General features: G+C 39.7%; 1 protein-coding gene across 1 annotated transcript; it reads left to right on the forward strand.

Annotated features, from left to right (window-relative positions):
- The first annotated feature begins 785 nt into the window (after nucleotides 1-785).
- Nucleotides 786-8,612, forward strand: LOC125378181 (serine/threonine-protein phosphatase 6 regulatory ankyrin repeat subunit C-like). Its single transcript, XM_048393149.1, has 2 exons — nucleotides 786-840; nucleotides 3,748-8,612. Exons 1-2 carry the CDS (start codon nucleotides 810-812, stop codon nucleotides 8,610-8,612), a joined length of 4,896 nt encoding a protein of 1,631 aa, XP_048249106.1. The 5' UTR covers nucleotides 786-809.
- The last annotated feature ends 15,962 nt before the right edge of the window (nucleotides 8,613-24,574 follow it).

Below are 24,574 nucleotides of genomic sequence, written 5' to 3' on the forward strand. Positions count from 1 at the left end.
GTAAGAAGGTCTTGTTAAGGAAGCAATGAGAAGGTATTGTTAAGGAAGCAGTAAGAAGGTCTTGTTAAGAAAGCAGTAAGAAGGTCTTGTTAAGGAAGCAGTGAGAAGGTATTGTTAAGGAAGCAGTAATGAGGTCTTGTTAAGGAAGCAGTGAGAAGGTATTGTTAAGGAAGCAGTAAGAAGGTCTTGTTAAGGAAGCAGTAAGAAGGCATATGACAAAGTCATACTGCATTGGGTGTGCTCTTTAAAAACGGAGTGGTGATAACTTCGTCATTACGTCCGCTACAGCCTTATGATTTTCCGTTTAGAATTCGGGTGGCTTGAAACAGGGGTGTACCCATTGTACCCATGTGGGGAATCGAACCCAGGTCGGCATATTTGGTAGAGTGGAAACAATGTATCATGAGTAATGTTTCTCTTGGGGAAGTTGTGGGCATTTGATGAGGGTCTCAATGGTGACATCGGTTTGAATAAGTTTGATTTAAAATTAATTCTGTGTGTGTGTATGTGTGTGCGTGCGTGCGTGCGTGCGTGCGTGCGAGCGTGCGTGCGTGTGTGTGTGTGTGTGTGTGCGTGCGTGCGTGCGTGCGTGCGTGCGTGCGTGTGTTGCCACATTGATATACGAGGCTGAGCAGTCGGCCTAAGTATGGAGCGTATGCGTCATTTTTGTCATGTTACGTTTTATACCCCTTGAATGTAAAGGTTTTAGCATATATTTGACAAGAATAATATTTTTATTTACACAAACAATGTCGATACATTCAATCGTTTCAGGATCTAATGTACCTTTCACCAGCATCGATCCAATAATGGATGAATATCCAGGAGTCATGGAGAGAGGTAGGTTTAATTTACACTTAAAATGTTCAGCTAAATTATGTAAAAAATGACCATGCAAGCGGACTTTATTCTGTTGTACGCCATATACTACCTATCCATGGTTGTTCGTATTAACGACTATTACAAAACATTGGTCTCCAGATGACTGTAGCTGTTATGATTAACCGATTTATTTGAAATATATTTGAACGTGAAGGCGAAATCACTACAAACACATAGACATGCAACTATTACAATGCTTCTCCACAGAATGCACTTAAGGCCATCGCAAGAATGACAGGTAGATATCATAGAACACAAACTAATAGTGACGATACCAGGTGTTTCATATGCAACGGGGTGTCAAGTGTTCACCTAATAAAAATACACAGGAACACAGATAAGAAATTGCATCAGACATGGTCATCACTGATTTGGGAATGTTCCTTATGAGTAGACCTTAATTAATTGTTTTGGAAGCGTTGCTGAGCAGGTAACCCTGATCAATCAACTTTTATTTAGGACTTGTATGAAGGATTGGCTATTTGACTATATGTAAACAATATCATATAATCCTACTACCCAAACTACAATTTAACTACTTGACCACATTTCCGTGTGTTGAATTTGCCGATCCGAGCAGAAATTCGTACTCTTATGTATAAAGACAGATCAGCAAGGAGGGGATGCCTACAAACATTTGTTATGCTTATAGGAAGTCCAGCAATTCACACATCTTTTTAAAATTTTAAGATGGAATTCGTTGCTCTTTTTGACAAATTGTCCTGAAAAAGTAACAGAAGTGATAAATCTTAATGCCTCATTGATCATTAAATTAGGTGTGTCGTGTTTGTTGTGAACGATATTGATGTACAAAATTAAGTAATCAAAGCGACCACTTTGAATATTTTGTGTTGTTGATTGTTTAAATCGACATTATATTGACTCACCTTGTCTTACTTTCTGATTACATTTAGGACCATGGTTAATCTCTTGGAAAAGCATTTGGTTGTATTGTTGCTAGATCCAGCATAATGTATATCTGTAGACAGTACACGAAAGAAATGGACATGTGTTCAGGTTTTACATTCAAGCACTGTTGCAGCACTGATGCGTTGTTTTGGCCGAGTTCTTCCTGTTTACTTACTGGACTTACATATGAACATTATTTGACGTGTCGCAAACGATACATGTAATAGAAATGCTATTGGAGTCCTTGTCATTAGGGAAAACTGCATTACAATCATTTTGGGCAGACATGACTGTGAGGACAGCTGGCTGCTGCAGACTGGGTTATTAATTATTGTCTGAGAATGTTAAGATACCAACTTCCTTTTATCTAAATTGCACATCTAGAATCATATAGATGATGTAGTGGTGTATGCACCTGGTTTGTCTAAACAGTTCAAAGTAATATAAAGATCTGTACTCTTCAGTTCATACCGTGGGTTCAGACCCATCCATACACAATCATTGCAAACGACACAGTAGGTTTGAATTATCTTAACCACACAGAGTATATTCCTGTTCCTGCTTTGTGCCGTACCCTTACATTGCAGCGTTGAACTCTTTAATGCATGACACGGTACAGCAACATAGGATTATAAGCAGATTGTTTGGAATTCCTCTTACCAATCTGTAACAACCCAAGGCCCACATGGTTATAACTGAAAGGTCTCATTCAATCAGGACATGTTACAGGCTATGGCTAAACTGGTTTTCGTAATTATATTTACCGAACTGCAAAGAAACGTGGCTTCATAAAAATAATCATGAACATTTCCCATTAAAATATCAATGCATTTTATTGGTATATCGTTTTTTGACGTTAGTTTGTGTCCATATAACACAAACATGGATATAATGCGGCTCAAAATCGCAGCTCAACAAACGAACGTGTTACAAATCCCTAAACGGCACCCCAGTAGATGGCTCCAACATTGATACTCATATCCATTCATACTAGCGCTATGCCATGACTTACAAAGTATAAAAGAAACGAGGTTTTATGACGAAGGCATGCTGGCAGGGCTTTACGAATGGTTGCCAGTGCCGTTAGTGTCCTCGTGACCCCCATGTACTGATTACACTCACAAGGCCAGGTCACCAACAACATGCCGTCGCAAAGCATGGACCTATTGTCGCTCTTATATAGGTACATTCAGCCTTTTAGCATTTGTCAAAACAAAGACGAATAACTAGTATTTCATAATAAATTCATAGATTGCTACAAATATAATTACCAATCAACATGCAGTACCACCACTACATTGTTTTCACAAAACTCTTTTCATCACTGAGGACTAAACAAAATAGAATCTGGACGGATGTATAGCCGACTTAACACAGATGCTCCTCTTGCAAGATTTGTTCTGTAATCATGAAATACTCTACGTAAGCAAGCTAAGTGGTTGGTCTTGGAATGCAATATAGTGAATATAATGATATATACAACCCATTAAACGGTTAATCTCTGGCTTTGCTTCAGGTGATAGTCAGTCACATACTAAGGCTCTGTATATTTAACTGGCACAATTCTAGTTTATTAAGGATGCAACATAAACACGTCTCTTAAGGCAACACAGTTGAGGGGTAACGTTTCTCTGCTTTTAAGAAACATTGTTCTTTATCATTGTATGTACTCATTGTTGTAGTCACTAACATATATATCTATTGTTGTGTATGATATACAAACATGAATACTGAACCAAACTGAATTTAGAACACTAGTTGATAAGGTGTTCAAATGAATGTTTGGTGAGGGCTGATTATAGTGACTGATGGCTGTTTTAGCCTCATACCAATGTTCCTTCAAGGGAATACACTGCGTTGCTCTGTTAAATAATATGTGTCGTTGCTGCGTACGGATATATAAGATTACTTTGTCCACGTGTTCTGTTTACTATTTTATTCTATATTGTCTTAAAGGTATGCTGGAGGGGGAGATCCAAAAGACAGAAGCGTTGTTTGAAGAGACTGCTGTCTACCAAACAGTGAGGACACATTTAGAGAACGCTAGACACGTGACAATAACTGGTGCGTCAGGGGATGGAAAAACGTCAATAGCGCTGATGTTGGGGTCAGAATACAAGAAGAAAGGGCATGAACTATATTTTGTAAAGAACGTTTCAGAATTTAAATTGAGTTGTGTAAGGCAAGACAAAGATCAATGTTTCATATTTGATGACATATTTGGAACAGTTGGAATGTCAACAGATTCACCTCACCTCAGACAGATTTTAAATAATCTCAACTCTTACCTCGAGCGCATGGAATCTAATGTTTCTGAAACATTACAAACAAATCCAAATTATAGACATCGGTCAGATAATCCAAACAAAATTGTGGGAAACATTGTTATTATATTCACCACAAAGCTGTACAATCTTGAGCATGGGAAATTACACTTGGGAGAACATGATTATATGTTTTTCAAAGGAGATTCAGTCATTGACCTTACACAGACTGACTGTTGCTACACAAGGGACGAAAAGAAAAAGATGTTTCTAAAACATAAACACTATAACAATAACAGAACTAATTTTGATTTAGACACAATTTGTGACATTAAAGATCAACTGTTTGGCTTCCCGCTCACATGCAAACTGTTCTTCAGTTTTCCCCAATCACATGATCAATATGAAGATTTTTTTAAGACGCCTTTACCCTATCTCAGGAGAGAACTGAAATCTTTGCTCAAAGATAACAATAACAGGTCAGCTGCTCTGATCCTGATGATGCTTTGTGAAGGTAGCCTGAACCTGTGTGAGTTGCAGATGAAATCAAACAATCAAGTTCTGGAGAATCATCTTTCCACAGTTTCAAGTGTTGTACATGGTTTTAACCGGCTAGAAATTGCCACTTGTGTGAAATATTTATCGGGTACATATTTTACCAGAGGAGACATTACCAGTTTTTCACACCCATCCATCTATGATGCCTGTGCCTTTGTCTATTGCAAACGCAATTGTGCTCTTGTATTGCAGCACTGCAGCATACAATTCCTATATGAACGTGTTCAGGCCCAAACAGTACCTGCATGCGAGACTGATGAGGATAGGCATGTCATCTATGTATCAGATGCCTACAATGACATCATTGCTTCAAGACTGGCTGGGGCTGTGAGGGAGGGGAACTACCGGATGTCTATCATGCATCCTATTTTGGAAAGACATGATATAGTGGATAAGATCCTTGCTGAACTCAAACCCACCCGGACTGATACATCAGTGACAGATGAACATGGTAACAACATATTCTATTATGCCTGCTACTCAGGAAATGTGTACCTTGTATGTAAACTTATTCCTTTTTGTGACATCAACAGTAAAGGAAACGGTGGTTTGACGCCAACAATGATAGCTGTGATGCGAGGGCTGGAGGATGTGTTTCACATTCTTATGTCAAAGGGAGCTGACATCACACTGACCAATAAAGACAATAACAACTGTCTTCACCTAGCATGTCAGGGAGGAAAACAGCCGTTAGTAGAATATCTACTGCCAAAGACTGACATAAACATACGAGGAAATATGGGACGGACACCACTAATGAATGTCGCTTGGAGTGGAAAGAAAGATGTGTTTGACTTTCTTGTGTCAAAGGGAGCTGACATCACACTGACTGATGACGAAAATAACACCATTCTTCATCTGGCATGCGAAGGTGGAAATAGGCCATTAGTAGAATATCTACTGCCAAAGACTGACATAAACATAAGAGGAAGTATGGGATGGACACCAGTAATGTATGCAGCTTCGAGAGGAAAGAAAGATGTGTTTGACTTTCTTGTGTCAAAGGGAGCTGACATCACACTGACTGAAGACAACAATGACAACATTCTTCATCTGGCATGTCGTGGAGGAAATAAGCCGTTAGTAGAATATCTACTGGCAAAGACTGACATAAACATAAAGGGGAATATGGGATTGACACCACTAATGCATGCAGCTTCGAGAGGAAAGAAAGAAGTGTTTGACTTTCTTGTGTCAAAGGGAGCTGACATCACACTGACTGATAACAACAATAACAACAATATTCATCTGGCATGTTTGGGAGGAAATAAACCGTTAGTAGAATATCTACTGCCAAAGACTGACATAAACATAAGAGGAAGTATGGGATGGACACCAGTAATGTATGCAGCTGCGAGAGGAAAGAAAGATGTGTTTGACTTTCTTGTGTCACAGGGAGCTGACATCACACTGACTGATGACAACAATGACAACATTCTTCATCTTGCATGTTTTGTAGGAAATAAACCGTTAGTAGAATATCTACTGAGAAAGACTGACATAAACATAAGAGGAGAAATGGGATGGACACCAGTAATGAAAGCAGCTTGGAGTGGAAATAAAGATGTGTTTGACTTTCTTGTGTCACAGGGAGCTGACATCACACTGACTGATGACAACAATAACAACATTCTTCATATGGTATGCGAAGGTGGAAATAAACCGTTAGTAGAATATCTACTGCCAAAGATTGACATAAACATAAGAGGAAATAAGGGATGGACACCACTAATGAATGCAGCTTTGAGTGGAAAGAAAGAAATCTTTGACTTTCTTGTGTCAAAGGGAGCTGACATCACACTGACTGGTGACGACAATCACAACATTCTTCATCTGGCATGTTGGGGAGGAAATAAGCCCGTAGTAGAATATCTACTGCCAAAGACTGACATAAACATAAGGGGAGAAATGGGATGGACACCAGTAATGACAGCAGCTTTGAGAGGAAAGAAAGATGTGTTTGACTTTCTTGTGTCACAGGGAGCTGACATCACACTGACTGATGACAACAATAACAACATTCTTCATATGGCATGCGAAGGTGGAAATAAGCCGTTAGTAGAATATCTACTGCCAAAGACTGACATAAACATAAGAGGAAATAAGGGATGGACACCACTAATGAATGCAGCTTTGAGTGGAAAGAAAGAAATCTTTGACTTTCTTGTGTCAAAGGGAGCTGACATCACACTGACTGGTGACGACAATCACAACATTCTTCAACTTGCATGTCGTGGAGGAAATAAGCCGTTGATAGAATATCTACTGCAAAACACTGACATAAACATAAGGGGAGAAATGGGATGGACACCAGTAATGACAGCAGCTTTAAGAGGAAAGAAAGATGTGTTTGACTTTCTTGTGTCACAGGGAGCTGACATCACACTGACTGATGACAACAATAACAACATTCTTCATATGGCATGCGAAGGTGGAAATAAGCCGTTAGTAGAATATCTACTGCCAAAGACTGACATAAACATAAGAGGAAATAAGGGATGGACACCACTAATGAATGCAGCTTTGAGAGGAAAGAAAGAAATCTTTGACTTTCTTGTGTCAAAGGGAGCTGACATCACACTGACTGGTGACGACAATTACAACATTCTTCATCTGGCATGTCGTGGAGGAAATAAGCCGTTGGTAGAATATCTACTGCCAAAGACTGACATAAACATAAGAGGAGAAATGGGATGGACACCAGTAATGAATGCAGTTTTGATTGGAAAGAAAGAAGTGTTTGACTTTCTTGTGTCACAGGGAGCTGACATCACACTGACTGATGACAACAATAACAACATTCTTCATCTGGCATGCGAAGTTGGAAATAAGCCGTTAGTAGAATATCTACTGCCAATGACTGACATAAACATAAGAGGAGAAATGGGATGGACACCAGTAATGACTGCTGCTTTGATTGGAAAGAAAGAAGTGTTTGACTTTCTTGTGTCAGAGGGAGCTGACATCACACTCACTGATGACAACAATAACAACATTCTTCATATGGCATGCGAAGGTGGAAATAAGTCCTTAGTAGAATATCTACTGCCTATGTTTGACGTCAACTGTCTCGGGAAGAGAAGGTGGACACCAATAATGAAAGGAGCTTACAGTGGGAAAAAGGATACATTTGAACTGCTTCTCTGCAAGGGAGCTAACCCATCACTCACTGGTGATGACAATGATACTTTACTCCATGCAGCCAGTGAAGGTGGAAACATTGACATTGTTAGACATGTTATCGGCGACTTTGACATCAACACACGAGGTTGGAATGGTCACACGCCACTGATGCTAGCTGTGTGTGGAGGTCACACTGATGTAGTTGACTTCCTGGTGGACCATGGTGCTGACGTCAACATGGTGGACAATGGTCGAGATAGTCTCCTCCATTTGGCTTGTGAGGCAGGAAACTTGAAGATGGTGAAGCATGTCATGCCATATTCTGATATTAACCTGAGAGATAACTTTGGTTGGACACCGTTGGCAATGGCAGCTATGGAGGGAAACTATGCTGTTTTTAAATATCTTAAAGGCCTAGGAGCAGATCTGACACTGGCAGACAGCGCAGGAGATGATGTGTATACTCTGGCCCTCCAGGGAGGATGCAGGGGAATCATCAAGGCATTAGGACAAGAGGAACATTCGGGCAAGAGCATCACACCATGGAATCAACTGATGAAGTCACTTGTGAAATCACAAATGTTGTACTTAGAGACATATTCTCAACAAAGTCCTGAACTTGTTCAGACAGACCGATTTGGGGACAGTTTATTACATCTGGCCTGTCGAGGAGGCAACAGACAGTGTGTGGAGTATCTGCTCCCATCCTATGACATCAATGTCCGAGGTCGGTATAACTGGACACCGGTGATGATGGCAGCTGTGTGTGGACACCAGGATGTCTTCCAGCTCCTGGTGTCTCACAAGGCAGATCTGTCTCTGGTCTCAAACACAGGAGAGGGTAGATTTATATGTTATGAACGTTGTCCTGAGTGAATCAACAGTTTCACTGAGTTGTTTTTACCCTCAACAGTCATTCATAGACAATACCTAGCTGTATGTAAGAGTTCACCTACATGTATGTGTACTAACGGGGAAAAGTAACCGTGCTTCGTATAAAGTGGTGTAGATGCTATGCTTTTGAAAATAACAGCACACTATTAAGTCATCCGTATGATCAATGTTTTATCACGACAAATTCATAGACAAAATCCATACCTCGTAAAACGAGACAGAGCGACACGCCCTTAACAGGATCCAGACAGAGCGACACGCCCTTAACAGGATCCACATAAATATAATTTGCGTTCACTTTTTCTACATATATATTAGAGACAGTATCAGATTTGTTATGTCTCGAGTGAATCACTGAGTTATTTTTACCCTTAACAGTCATTCATGGACAATACCTAGCTGTAAGTAAGAGTTGTCACCTACATGTATGTGTACTAACGGGGAAAAGTAGCTGTGCTTCATATAAAGTGGTGTAGATGCTATGCTATTGAAAATAACAGCACACTATTAAGTCATCCGCCTGATCAATGTTTTATCATGACAAATTCATTGACAAAACCAATACCTGGTAACACGAGACAGAGCGACACGCCCTCAACAGAATCCACATAAATATAATTTGCGTTGATGCAGAGGAGGCAGCGGCGGCGCGTTAAAGACACCCGATGATTTAAAACAACCTGGGGAATGCTATCCTAAATGTCAACCAAAGATTGGCCCAACTAAGCTGGGCCCAATGTTGCAGAGGTCTGCAGAAACAGGCGGCCATGACATTGTCAATAGTATACCGTCTCCAAACGAATGGTACAATACGTGCAATATCTGGACCGGCACTATACTCCTGCAACGTGGCGTTACGTCCCTGTATTTGCACAAAGGGTAGAGCATAATGATGTCGTTCCGGTAGCGTACGCCGTTCCAATTGCCAGTAACACAGATGAGTTGCGTCCTCCCATGAGTTGTGGTGCGTCGACATCCCATTAAACTTGCACACCTAAACTAACGATATTGAGCAATGCAAGCGTCGCTGACACGTTCATCTGGACGCATGTAGACCCGTGTACGACCATTACAGAAACCTAGACTCACTTGTGAACAGTATATTCTCCTCACGGAAGTTCGGAAGCAACATTGGGCGCATCGCTGGGACGTCAGGAGCGGATGTTGTGCTCCCTCAACCGGTTGGGAATGGTTTGAGCTGTTAATCTGGCAGTTTGGTATCTATTACGTGGATGCACCAACCGAATACGGCTGCCTTGCTGACGTAAGGTCACGCGTGAACGACCTTCATTTACGGATAATAGCATTGTGTGCTGTTCACATTTGAAAACAGCAATAGTGAAGCCCATTTCTGATGTCCCCCGCCGTGATATTGCTTGTATATTGCTGTAAGTGGCGTAAAACCATACTCACTCACTCACTCAAAAACAAAAACACTAACTTGTGTATCAGTCCTCGGCCCAACAAACACGAACTCATTCAAAGTGTGTGCACGTGTAAACTGTGCATTATTTAATTTCAGAATAAATATATATTTATTTAACTTTATGTGAAGCACAGTCACTTCTTTTCCGTTGGTATATTTGTTTGGCCATAATAATTGCTTTGTTTACTTTGTCGCATATAGTTCAATACAATATCAACATAAAGTAGCTGCAATGGAATTGTATTCCTAAATGAATAACAAGTTCTGCTGTGTACATAACTGTTTGAGACAGTTAATAACATGGAAGGTCGTCCTACATTTAGTCGCCAAGACAAAAGACAAGTGATGCATTGCAGAAACAAGTGTCTCATGCTGTCGTCGGGTAAAAAGAATACAACGCATGTGCTAGTAAAATTACAGGCCAAACACTGAACACTGAATACCATCGTAGATTCTAACAAGGACTACTCTTGTAAAAATCGGATGCTTAATGCTTCTGGATGAACTAGTTGTGTTATTGTCATACCCTCTATATTTTGGAAGTAGTAGTAGAATTGAATTACGCTAGTGCCAGTGGATTGTACATATTGTACATAGTTTGAACACTTTCAAGTTGTCTGTGTTTGTGTCCGAGGTCGGTGTGACAGGACACCGGTGATGATGGCGGCTGTGTGTGGCCATGATGATGTCTTCCAGCTATGTGTGGAGTATCTGCTCCCATCTTTTGACATCATCGTCCGAGGTCGGTGTGACTGGACACCGGTGATGCTGGCGGCTGTGTGTGGCCATGATGATGTCTTCCAGCTGTGTGTGGAGTATCTGCTCCCATCCTTTGACATCAACGTCCGAGGTCGGTGTGACTGGACACCGGTGATGATGGCGGCTGTGTGTGGCCATGCTGATATCTTCCAGCTACTGGCGTCTCACAAGGAAGATCCGTCTCTAGTCCAACACAGGAGAATATTTCCTACTGGGGCTGTAGTGACGATATTGTCAAATACAAAGGCGATTAAGCATAGCGTGCGAAGATGTTTTGATAGTGTTGATTAAATATCTGAACAAGAACCTTATTTTCAAAAATCATTTGTTTTATATTAGGATGCAAAACAATATGGATTGTGCACGGCTTCCTATGTGAGAAGCATTACATATGTATAATATATTTAAAACAAAACATGGGAAGATAATTCCCGTGTGACTTGTGAGTGAGTGAGTGAGTTTGGTTTTACGCCGCTTTTAGCAATATTCCAGCAATATCACGGCGGGCCCAGAAATGGGCTTCACACATTGTACCCATGTCGGGATTCGAACCCGGGTTTTCGGCGTGACGAGCGAACGATTTAACCACTAGGCTACCCGACCGCCCCGTGTGACTTGTGACTGGACACCAGCGATGAATGCAGCAGCGATAAGGCTGTTTTTTTATAAAATGTGTACTTATGTAAAAACTATAGATTTTGACAAATTATGTCTATAACCTTTATGTATTGCCGGAAAAAAAAGTTCAACGTTGTCTAATTGGGTGTATATACTATGACGCTTAATATGAATTATAATGACACATATAAGCATTACACGTGACACTTGTATAACGGAAGCAGCTGTATTGCATTGACACATAATATAACAAAAGCATTACACGTGGCACCTGTATAACAGAAGCAGCTGTATCACAAAGTGTGAAATACAGCTTCCGTGGAAGAACCCATGTTCAAGGTACCAGGGCCACCACCAGACAGTTTACTCATTCTTGATGGTGAATACCCAGCATTATGTACACCCACGAAACAAACAGTCGTACCTGATACATTATAGGGCCTTCCTAACATGATTTATACTATACTTTATATTTACTTTACATGATTTTGTCATTTGCTGTATACACAATGTTACTGAATTGTTACCACTGGTCAATTGTATTTATCCTTTCACTATATGTTCTACCAATACTTTCATAAACACAGCACATGATACTTGTAATGGGATACTTGCAATGTAAATCATCTTTATTTGGCGTCTGTATGACATGGAGTTAATTGCCCAGCACGCCACACAACCATATGATGTATACCAGAAGCAAGTGTATCAGATTATATTATTCTGAAAAAAAGCTTCTGCGCTAGAATCAAATAGTAATACCAAGCCGTGTATAGAAACGCACTGTGCCTAACATAATGTGTAATCGTGTATTGACTATGTACATAAGATTTGAATTGTATATCAAAATGTGTCTCCTGGAGGTTAGATTGCCTAACATGGTAACTGACCCTGTTTCTGTGCATAACAAGGACGGATTTCTTGCGATTTATTGACAGTTTAAGAATTGTAGGTTGTATTACGTTCTATTTTATTTATATTTTGCTTTATCATCACTTTCCCTCCTTGGTGGTGGTGCTCGTATTTAAAACTGAATGAAGATTCAAAATATTTGCTACTTTCCACATTTAGATTTGGTCATAGACAAATAACTACTCAACCTCGTCCCATTTGTTCATTGTTTTAAGTTTGTGGGACGCATCACAAGAAGTTGTATTACTTATTAACTCCAATGTCATTATCAAAATCAACAAATAAATATAGTAGAAAGCTACTTTGCTCCATATATAAGCATTCAAAATCGAGCAAGGAGCCGGATGTTACAAACACATTATCTGTACCATATTGTGTTACGGTATTCTAGGTATTTGTAAGTAAATCATGTTCTTCTCTAAGGATGTTTTTATTTCATGTGAATTTGCCACATACTGTATATATTGTAATGTTATTGAACTGCTACCAGATGCTATCTGAAAATTGTATTCATTATTTCATTATATCTTTTATTGTATTGCGACCCCAAACACTCTTAATGATATGGTTAATTGAATGATAAGCTATGCTGTGTAAATAACCTAATGTGGTTCCTTTTTTTGACAAATTTGATGTATCCAAGAAACAAATATATCAAAGCACTTTCCTCTGTATATATTCTGTCCTTGAATCCAGTATTCATACTGTTACTGATTTTCACAGAAAACTCATCACGGGTCTTTTATCGGATCTAGTTTGTTGTTGTGAAAAGCATGTTTTAATGTCATAGTTCTACAGCTTTCAAGACTTCCTATCATGTGCATTTTATATCCCTGTTCGGAAAATGTGGAATACGTTATCTCATTTAAACTGTGAACTGTTTTTGTTTGTTGTATTGTTGGTGTAACTTGTGTTTAAAACAGAATGGAGAATCAACATGTTTACTGATTTTTCAATTTAGATTTGATGATGAAACATAGCTACTCAACCTCGTCCCTTTTGTATGTGACATATGACAAGAAATGTTATTAACTGAACCAGAACATGCAACTAGTCTTAAACCCGTTCTTCCCGATAAACAACAATAGTAATAAGTACAGCGTCCTTATTTTATTTTATGTGATTTTGCCACATACTGTATATACTGCAATGTCATTTAACTATCACCAGATGTTATTTGGAAATTGTGTTAACTATTTCATAATACTTTCTTCTATCTCTTCCCACAACATACTAAATTATACTTGTTATTGTATAGTAACCTTTTCGGAGTAAATAACCTTTATTTAGTTCCTTTGTGATACATGATGTTTTACAATTAATTGTCAATCATTCTACCAACTTGATGTATCCCAAATAAATGCCTTATGTTTCTAGTTTTGTCAGCACCCACTTGATGTATCCCAGATCAATGCCTTATGTTTCTAGGATTGTCAGCACCCACTTGATGTATCCCAGATAAATGCTTTATGTTTCTAGGTTTGTCAGCATCGACTTGATATATCCCAGATAAATACCTTATGTTTCTAGGTTTGTCAGCACCGTACACGTGCCCGTGGGTTTCACGTATAAGACCTGCACTACTTCGGGCTTTCCTCCCACATTAAGCTGACACGCCGTGATATAACGGGAATATTGTTAAACGTGGCGTTAAGCACAACTCACTCACTAACTCTACCTAATTTATACTATAGTGTATACTTACTTTGTCATATGCTGTATATTGAGCAATGCTTTTAATTGTTACCACTGTACATTTGTATTTACCCTTTCACTGTGTGTTCTACCCATGCTTACCAACTAATGACACTTTTAATTGAATAGTTAGCTGTGCAGTGTAAACTACTTTTATTGGATGACTTTGAGACATGAGTATAAAATCTTTCTATTTCTAACATCATGTATAATCGTGTATTCATTCTGAACCTTAGATTTGATTTCTTTATAGTTTGAATGAGTTTTTCCAGAAAATAAATGTTATAACAAGTCTTTTGATGTGAATTGCGTGTTTGAATTTCTAAGGCCTACTGTTTTTAAGACTCACAAGCATATATCTTTAGTTCCCTGTTCAAAATGTGTTGGATACTGTCATTTGAAAATATGAAACAGTTTGTATTTGTATTTAAGATGTAGCCTTAGGTAACAGAACCAACGCTAAACACTTTACTATATGTCATATATTTCACAGTAGATGGTGTTTGATACGAAGGGATTTGTAAAGTCCATATTACATTTTAGCTTTGTCATATGTTGTATGTTATGGAATCATTACAATATGCCTTTTTTTATGTCTTAGTTACAACAGTTTGTGTATGCTTTACAATCAGCAATAAATAATTGAACACTTGAATACATTTCCTCTTGCGTTTCATGTCATCATAGTTCAATCGTCACTCGGGGCGGTTGGGTAGCCGAGTGTTTAAAGCGTTTGCTCGTCACGCCGAAGACACGGGTTCGATTCTCGACATGGGTACAATGTGTGAAGACCATTTCAGGCCTCACACGCCGTGATATTGCTGGAATATTGTTAAAAGCGGCGTAAAACCAAACTCACTCACTCACTCGTCACGCAAGGTTTGAGTTCGAATCCATCAGGACACTGCTACCTCATTCACTTGAATTCGTTTATTCCCGGTCAAGATCACAGAGGTGTTACATGACCAGAGTCGCATTGCTCTTTGAACAAGTTTGATCTTCTTGTTAAATGTATCACATACTTAAGAGAATACCGTTTTGCTCCTTGTAAATCGTTCATATCAAAAGTAGCATAATACGTTTAGTGAGATGATGTGAAAATGGGTTTAACAGCGCGTCCACGATTTTTGCATTTATATAGCGACGTGCATGGAAGTTCGTGAGTGGCTGCGTACTAGTCCGGACTGTTGCCGATTTATAGTGCTAGCCCACTGAGATACCATGCCGCAGTTTAACATTAATACCCCACTCAGACACAGTATACTGACTAGTCCTTGCTTTAGCCCCTTAATGCCGAGCGCCAGAGATGGTAACAACAAGTATCATCTTTCTACGTCTTTTGGTATGACGCGGCCGAAAACCACGAGCACGAAGGGATTTGTAAAGTCCATATTTCAATTTAGTTTTGCCATATGCTGTATGTTATGGAATCGTTACAATATGCCAGAGCAAGGACCAGAATGTTATTATCTTTTTTTATGTCTTGGTGACAACAGTTTGTGTATACTTTACAACTAGCAATAAATAATTGGAAACTTGAATACATTTCCTCTTGCGTTTCATGCCATTATAGTTTGATCTACGTGTATGCAATTCACTCGTCACTTGGGTAGCCTAGTGCTTAAAGCGTTTGCATGTCACACCGAAGACACGGGCTCGATTCCCGACATGGGTACAGTGTGTGAAGCCCATTTCTGGTGTCCCGTGATATTGCTGGTATATTGCTAAAAGTGGCGTAAAATCAAACTCACTCACTCACTCGTCAAGCAAGGTTTCAGTGTGAACTGCATGTCTGGTTTCTCTCATCAGGACACTGCTTCCTCATTCACTTGAATTCGTTTATTCCCAGTCAAGATCAGAGAGGTGTCAGATGACCAGAGTCGCATTACCCTTTGAACAATTTTGATCTTCTTGTTAAACGTATTCGCATACTTAAGAGAATACCGTATTGTTCCTTGTAATTCGTATATTTTAAAAATAACGTATTACGTTTAGTTCCCTGGTTAAGCAAAAGGTAAGTAATTTGTTTTAATGTCATGTTTGACCATCTCTGCATTATGATATATCCATGGCGCACACGGCAACAATATTTAGAAACATTATGGACATTATTGTTTCATTTTTGCTAAGAACTTTTTCTGTAGTATATAAAATATCTAAATAGCAATGCTCATGGCTATTGTTACCAGTGGCTGTCTCTGTATCTGTCTGTATGTCTGTCTCTGTGTGTGTATGTCTGTCTGTCTCTGTCTGTCTCTCTCTCTCTCTCTCTTTAGTGATTTAGTGTGAGTAGCATGAAACCTGGGATGACCCTGTGTATCTAACATATCCTGGCCATGCGATCTGATGTTTGAACGTGTTTCTACCTGTGGACCTAGTCCAATGACCTGTGTTGACCTGATCCCTCATACAGCAGGACCAGGGTTCGACGTTGGTATCGCCCGTGCGTGCTTACTGTACATGTTTCTCCCACAACGGGAGTTCGTCCTCTGCCTCCTCGAGTCAATTGCTCTCCAAGACATCACTTAATGTAAAGGCAGGTTGACAAAAATATGTGTTACAGACGGTTGGCGAAAACGTTGGGTGAATGAATTATAATAAGGGATAATTAGTGGAAGCTCATAGCACTACACTATTATTACCCTGGTCAATAGTTCAGTGAGAATTCGATTTTCATTGTCAGCTCCCTGGGGAGTATACAACCCAAGCTGCCTGTGAAGCGCTAGAAGGTGAACAACCACATTACCGTCTCATCTTACCGGGTACCCACTCACTTGATAGACATGCGTGATTGTTTGCTAAACACGGCTAGGATATCAGTGGGGAGTGAGGAGAATGATAGAGAAAGGATTCTACAAAGAGGGATAATTAACTCAATGAGCAAGCTCTTTCAAACCAGCATAACTGTCTGAGGAAGGCACTGAAGCGTCATACAATCATTTACAGTGACGTGTTGAAAGCCATTAAACAGTATGGAAATGGTAGACAAGCTGCATGTAATAGACGGGTGTGTGTCCCTGCTGCACATTTATTCATACCGCCAGCTGTAATCTTCAGCCCACCTCCGTGGTGTAGTGGTCGAGCGTATAGTCAGAGGCTGCAATGTCGTTGGTTTTATAGTTATGTTTTGGAATTTAAGTGTGCATGGTTCCGGTGATTGTTTTCCGTATTGTAACGTATATGACAATATTTGTAAAGTTTTGGTCACATGAGTACAATGTATGGATCAAAAGGTGCGTGGTACGAATTTCAAAGTCACTCAAACATTATACGCAACAGACGAATAGTACAGCAATATAAATGGGGTAAATAGTCATGTGGAAACATCACATATTCAACAGCACAGTCGGTTTTGAGGAGACAGCAATACGTCTTTCGCTGCAGGGTGTAATAGATCCTATGTGAACACAACTCAATGGAATTCAACAAATCCTACTTTCCTAGGTAAAATGGTAGATGTGATTTCATCTATATCGTCACTGTCATCATACAGCCATGCACAGTCAACCTTAAGGACAGCATTGACTAGTGGGTCGTGGTGGAACTATATCCCGGTGAGCTCATGAACGTGAATTTCCACTGGGAATTTATGTTTGTATTAACTTATACTTTTAAGGTTCGTCTGGTGAACAAATTGCAATTGATCACGTCAATATGATTATGAGATGGAGGTCTGGTCGACCTAAAATACAGGCATGTGTTTTATGTTTCCTCATTTGACCGACACTAAAATTTAAATAGACTATGTCGTCTTACAGGGAGCAGGACATGGACTCCAGGAGATATCACAGACAAACACGCCATCCATACACTGAGACGTGGTGTACAATACACCATGAAACAGAGTAGCATATTGCCTTCTGAAGATATCACACAGAAACATGCCATCCATACACCGAGACGTAGTGTACCATACACCATGATACAGAGAGTAGGACATCCAGGAGATATCACAGACAAACACGCCATCCATACCCCGAGACGTAGTGTACAATATATCATGATACAGAGTAGGATACCGGCTTCTGTAGATATCACACACAAACACAGCATCCATACCCCGAGTAGAAGGTAACAATAAATGTATGAGTTGTACACAAGCCAGGGTCCCAGTCACAGATCATGTCATGACTCAGCTCACGGCTGACATCAAGGACATGGTAATCACCGTGTTCAGTCACCTCCATGCATCTTTTCTCTTCTTCATTATGTGTCGACACTGGTCAACTCCAAAACAACGGTTATCAAATAAACTGTAAAAATAGAAATTAGAAGTGGAAACACAATTGTTATTAGCAATGTAATGTTTTTGTTAAACAATGTTGCAACTCTATTACTCTGTTTTGACAATTGTTAGTTGTCAGGAATGTATTACGGTATAATGTAAGGAGTGGTGTGGAAGGTACTACTACACAAACGGAACATACACAACCTGTTCAGCATCACTGAATGGTGGAACCGACGATGAGGGATGAGGACACTCCTGTCTCCAACGTGTGGAGTTGTTTACACCACAAGGATATCTTATTCATTTTTCACATTCTTCTTGATGGGTAACTTCTGTGTGACCTTGACACAATCAAACCGAGCTGCGCGATAAACAGCAAAGCTGGTGAAATTCAATAAACAGAAATATGTTAATTGACCTGTTTAAGGTGGCTTTACTCAGCGGGACAATCTATCCCGGAAGTATTTGTATTCAGATGAGATTGGTGCTCTTGTCACATGACTAAAATGGTGAGAGGTAACTGATAACCGAATGCATCAACAGAATACGCTGGCAAACGCAATGATTTAAATACCGCGTATAAAAAAATTATTCCGTCGGATCATGTTTGATCCCATCTGTCAAAGACTTGATAACGCTATATATTTAATCCGACCACTACTCTGAATGCATTAATTATACATAGTGTTGTATTAAAGGCTACGAGCGGACGGGGCACCTGTCTCGTTGGGTTGTGCATGTTTATTTCTACTGGAAACTTATAACGATGTTCCATTAAACAGATTAATCAGCAGGAAGTCGGATCTGTAGTTTCACATTTATCGAGGGAACTGTGCAGGTGTGTTAGTTGGGTAGGTTGAACTGAAACCAAGGCAGGTGCTGTCTGATCCTTTCTTGCTCGACACTGGCATGTCGATAGTCGCATAACTACACGATGACAGAGTAGCACATGGGCTTCTGTAGGTATCACAGATATGAAGACATCCATACCCCGATAAATGTATCAGATCAAAGGACATTTATGAAACATGCTAAAACCATACAGTTTCGACACTGGCGTATCTGAATTCGACCGAAGCACGGGAAACGTATGAATGAATTAGGAAAGTTGTCCCTCAGGTCATCACCATCGAGTAGCAAATAAAGGCTTTGGAATTCTATATTACACATATGTTTGATACCACTTATCTGCAACGGGTTTTATCCAACTGGTGTGTAACAAAGACACACGCAAACATAAGTGATCACTGACGTCGCTATATAAGTGCAATATTCACGAATACGACGTTCGACGCCACCTCGACTCACCTCACCTCACCTCACCTCACCTCACCTCACCTCACCTCACCTCACCTCACCTCACCTCACCTCACCTCACCTCACCTCACCTCACCTCACCTCACCTCACCTGCATAAGCATAGTATGCATTAGCGTAGTTAAGTTGATAAATCGTTTGGGATGATTGGGTAGCCTAGTGGCTAAAGCGTTCGCGCGTCACGCCGAAGACCCGGGTTAGATTCTCAATATGGGTACAATTCCTGAATTATTGTTAAAAGCAATTCACGAGGCAAGAGAGTTAACTGGCTTTAAAAGTCCAGTTTCCACCCTTGCCGAACTAGGCTGGAATTAACGGGCTCTATCGTAGCGCCACCAGTGGCTATTACGAATTATGTCCCTTCTGAGCCTCTCCTTTAGACCAATCAGATTCCACCTCTCGTATCACATGCATTTGCTTGAAACAAAACAGTGGCGCCCAGTCAAGACGATCTGATCGATAATTAAAGTCTTTGTTGTGATAAAAAGGCTCTTACATCGCGCAATGCGTGAACACCTTGATTAAAAACATGAAATGATATGGAAAGTATCTGTTGACAACTAGTTGGCGGTGCACATGCTTTGCAAATCCTGCCATCGACCGAAATCTGCAGAACAGTTTACGAACCGGATTTCGATTTCGATGCACGATTTTGATTGGACTATGCATAGACTCGTTAGTCCAGCCAAAATGTAACTCCATTATACGAGCCTAGTTCGGCAAGGGTGAAAACTGGACTTTTTTAGTCAGTTAACTCCCTTGCCTTGGGGAGATGCGTAAAAAACAAATCACTCATTCACCATATGTCGTAGACATTGAGGAAAATAAAAACATAACAAGGCATTCCACACAAACCACCTTTGGCACATGGGCAAAGAGTATGGATCAAAAGGTGCCTGGTACGAGTTAATGAGCTACCCATCATTATGTACATCTTGCAATAAATAACTGAATAAATAATCTGTTTAAAGGATCTATCTAACTACCATTGTTGAAGCACACCTTGAAGAGCAGTAACAGTTACCGACCAAAATGATCTATCTAACTATCCATGTTGAACTACACCTTGTAGAACAGTAACTGTTACCGTCCATAAGGATATATCTAACTATCCATGTTGAAGCATACCTTGTAGAACTGTAACTGTTACCGACCATAAGGATCTATCTAACTATCCATGTTGAAGCACACCTTGTTGAACAGTAACTGTTACCGTCCATAAGGATATATCTAACTATCTATGTTGCAGCACACCTTGTAGAACATTAACTGTTACCGTCCATAAGGATCTATCTAACTATCCATGGTCAAGCACACCTTGTAGAACAGTAACTGTTACCGTCCATAAGGATCTATCTAACTATCCATGGTCAAGCACACCTTGTAGAACAGTAACTGTTACCGTCCATAAGGATCTATCTAACTATCCATGGTCAAGCACACCTTGTAGAACTGTAACTGTTACCGTCCATAAGGATCTATCTAACTATCCATGGTCAAGCACACCTTGTAGAACTGTAACTGTTACCGTCCATAAGGATCTATCTTACTATCCATGTTGAAGCACACCTTGTAGAACAGTAACTGTTACCGACCAAAAGCATCTATCTAACTATCCATGGTCAAGCACACCTTGTAGAACAGTAACTGTTACCGTCCATAAGGATCTATCTAACTTTCCATGGTCAAGCACACCTTGTAGAACTGTAACTGTTACCGTCCATAAGGATCTATCTAACTATCCATGTTGAAGCACACCTTGTAGAACAGTAACTGTTACCGTCCGTAACATGTATTTCACTGGTTGAGGTCAGACAACAACGTTAATATCACTGCATTCTGGTCATGTGACATGTGATGGTAGTTCTCGTATGATGTGATAGTGCCCAGCAGAGTGGACATAAATCAGGGGAATCCAGTTAATCCTGCCTTCGTTTGTAAAATGTCAAATGTGATTTCTTTTATATCGCCATTGTAATCCTAAACACATGACAAACCGTTGTAGTGTGTCAAGTGTGTTAACATAATTCAAGCAACACCAACCTCAGGAACAAGGAGAGATGTGACGTCATCAGAGTGACGTGTGATGTGGAACTAAACATTAATTTAATGTAGCGACGGTCCACTTCACATCGTCGCACATACTTGGATTGAAGGCAGTAAATATTACAATTTAAAGCGAAACGTTTTCAGATGAACCAGCAGCACATTTTGTTTAATGGCTTGTAGTGGTGTTTCCCTTGTTCGGAAAGACATCCCACTGCAAACATTGAATATAAAGCTCAAAATATTAGCTAACAATAACGAATTCGCGATTCATTTTTTCATGGTGGTTGCGCACTTGGTTTCATATTCAAAGTATTGCGACGAAATCTACAGGAAAACATCCTCTGTATAGGACACGCTTTACGGTTATCTCCTAAATAGGACAAATAATTAACATAAATTTGCCCTAGCTGACGTAATTTTGGTTAGCGGTAATTATGTTTTATTTAATTTTAGTCCTTAAATTATTATAAAGTTGTTACTTTCTAGTTTTATTCATTTGTTATCAAATTTCAGACGAACGGGTTATTCTAGGAAGTAATTGAATAGAAACAAAGAAGTATTTGCTTGTCAGGCATGATGTATGTATTTAACAAAAGGCATACACACTATGTACATGGCCTTAAATGGGATCTGGTACAACTTATTGTCTGTGGCGACCGAATTGTCCAACATTTTCCAGATTTTATCCTTTATATATGTTGCACACAAAGTCAGTGATCGAACCCACTCTGCCCCCGAGGCTTCCACAAAAAAGTAAGTTCGACAACTGGTAGTGCAGGTCACGTACTTTGTGTCCCACACTGACGAGCGTAAATGTCACGACTCCCATGACCAGTGGCTGAGAGAGTTAGGTGCTAACTTTGTGTGCTGGCGATTAGGCGCCTCACTCCCAAATGGGGCTTTACCCAGAAAAATACTAGAATCCCAAACATAACATTTGTTACAAATTGAATTTTCCAGACTTTGATATACCATTGAGGCAAACTTATACTAAGCATGTTTATCAAACAAGGTATTTCTTCTGGAACTTGTTGGAGGTCAAATAAACAGATTGACTTGACTATACAGTCAATGTCAATTATGAGGCAATGCACATATTGACTACAATTATCAGTTAAAATGCATATTGCCTGACAATTGACATTGACTGTAACATATATACGCTATACTCGCTATCAGTTGCAATCCAATGTGTGCTAGGTGCGTTTTCATTGTAGTTTAGATTATGAATTTAGCATATAACACACATTCTATATGTGCTGCCTGTATGACTACATCGCATTTGTATGAATGTACATCATAACTCAGCCATTTCGCCCTGTATCCACCCTCTATATTGTGTTTTCTACAATAACACAACTATGTTTAATCACTGACACAGTTGTACTTTGGAGCAGAATACTTCCTCTACAGTTGTCGTGTGAACTTTAAGTGTATCAACGTCCGCACAGTATTTCCCGATGTAAAAGCCACAGTAAATAACGTCCTATATACAACATTCAAGGCCCCAGTGAAGCTTTTAAACAATTGCATGGTAGACACGTGCAGGACTTTCCAAATTTGACAAGAATGATGTCGGATGCAATTGGGCCATATCCCATACTGTTACTTGGATCTCATGTTGAAAGTAATCCATATTGAAATATATAACTGATCTGAGTGAGTGAGTGAGTATGGTTTTACGCCGCTTTTAGCAATATTCTAGCAATATCACGGCGGGGGACACCATAAATGGGCTTCACACATTGTACCCATGTCGGGATTCGAACCCGGGTCTTTGGCGTGACGAGGGAACGCTTTAAGCACTAGGCTACCCGACCGCCCCCTTACTGATCTGAATGGATAAACTAAATATTTCACTGATTACCAGCTGTTTCCTTTCAATTAAGATCAAAGGGAGTAAAATGTAAGCAGACTAAAGACATTCTCCCAACAGTACCGAGGTGTACAGGACGACTTGTCTCATGGAACATGCGTGACTTCCGTGGAATCCCAGGGAAATGATGAAGCAGGTTTTCCGAACCTGAATCTAAATGCACACATAGAAATGGCAGATATATTGGAAGTTACAATCCTTTGACACGGCAGCTGAAACGTTGTTAGCAAAGTGACACACTTATCAGCGGAACAGAGAGAGAGGGAAATGAGTTTGTATGTCAAAAGTCGGCTGACAGCGACCAGTCATCTGAATTCAGTTGGAAAAGGTTGTACAGGGGAAGTACAGGAGATTCGTATAAGGTCATCAAGCGGTTTACGACATCAAAGTGACGATATGTGGTAAGTTCTGTTAATGCAGATGGCGGACAAAAACGTCATTAGTCACCCAGTAGAAACATTAACATAAACATTTTCAGTTTTATAACAAGTGAAAACGCTCTAACAGGACACATTTCAAGTGAATAACTTTGTTGGTTGATTTGTATTTGTAATGTGGTAATGACCTGATGTATTACCATATGACTATATTACTATATATGTCAACTGAATTCAACTCGAAAACACTTTTGAGATTTTGAGAAAGTCGTTGAGATTCTCATATGACGTCATCAAGCAGTTGACAACATCAGGATGACGATGTGTGGTCAGTTGCGTTTATTATAGAAAACGGTATTAGTCACCCAGTAGAAACATTAACAGGAACAATTTCAGCATTATAACAAGCGTCTATGAAAACGCTCTATCTATTGCCATGTTGATTTGCGCTTTTTATGTGATGATGACCTAATTACTCATTCATGTAACTAAGGATATTTTGTTTTTATTTCCTTTTACTGACATTCAAACACAGCGTGTATGTGATTTTGTTTGCCCTTCATTTTTTTTAAATTTTATTTTTTCCGTGTAATGTGGAAATACAACATTTTATAAGTTAGATCATCACAAAGAAACTTCGTTAGATTCATGCAGCCGGCTGATGAACTCATCGCTCACTTTGGCTGCG

The sequence above is a fragment of the Haliotis rufescens genome, unplaced genomic scaffold (genome assembly GCF_023055435.1).
Source record: "Haliotis rufescens isolate VD_foot unplaced genomic scaffold, xgHalRufe1.0.p SCAF_115, whole genome shotgun sequence".
In the NCBI taxonomy this organism is placed as follows: domain Eukaryota; kingdom Metazoa; phylum Mollusca; class Gastropoda; order Lepetellida; family Haliotidae; genus Haliotis; species Haliotis rufescens.

Coding starts and splice junctions, on each gene's coding strand:
- LOC125378181 (XM_048393149.1), top strand. CDS start 810: ATGGATGAATATCCAGGAGTCATGGAGAGAG. Junction 841..3,747: donor TCCAGGAGTCATGGAGAGAG/GTAGGTTTAATT, acceptor ATTGTCTTAAAG/GTATGCTGGAGGGGGAGATC.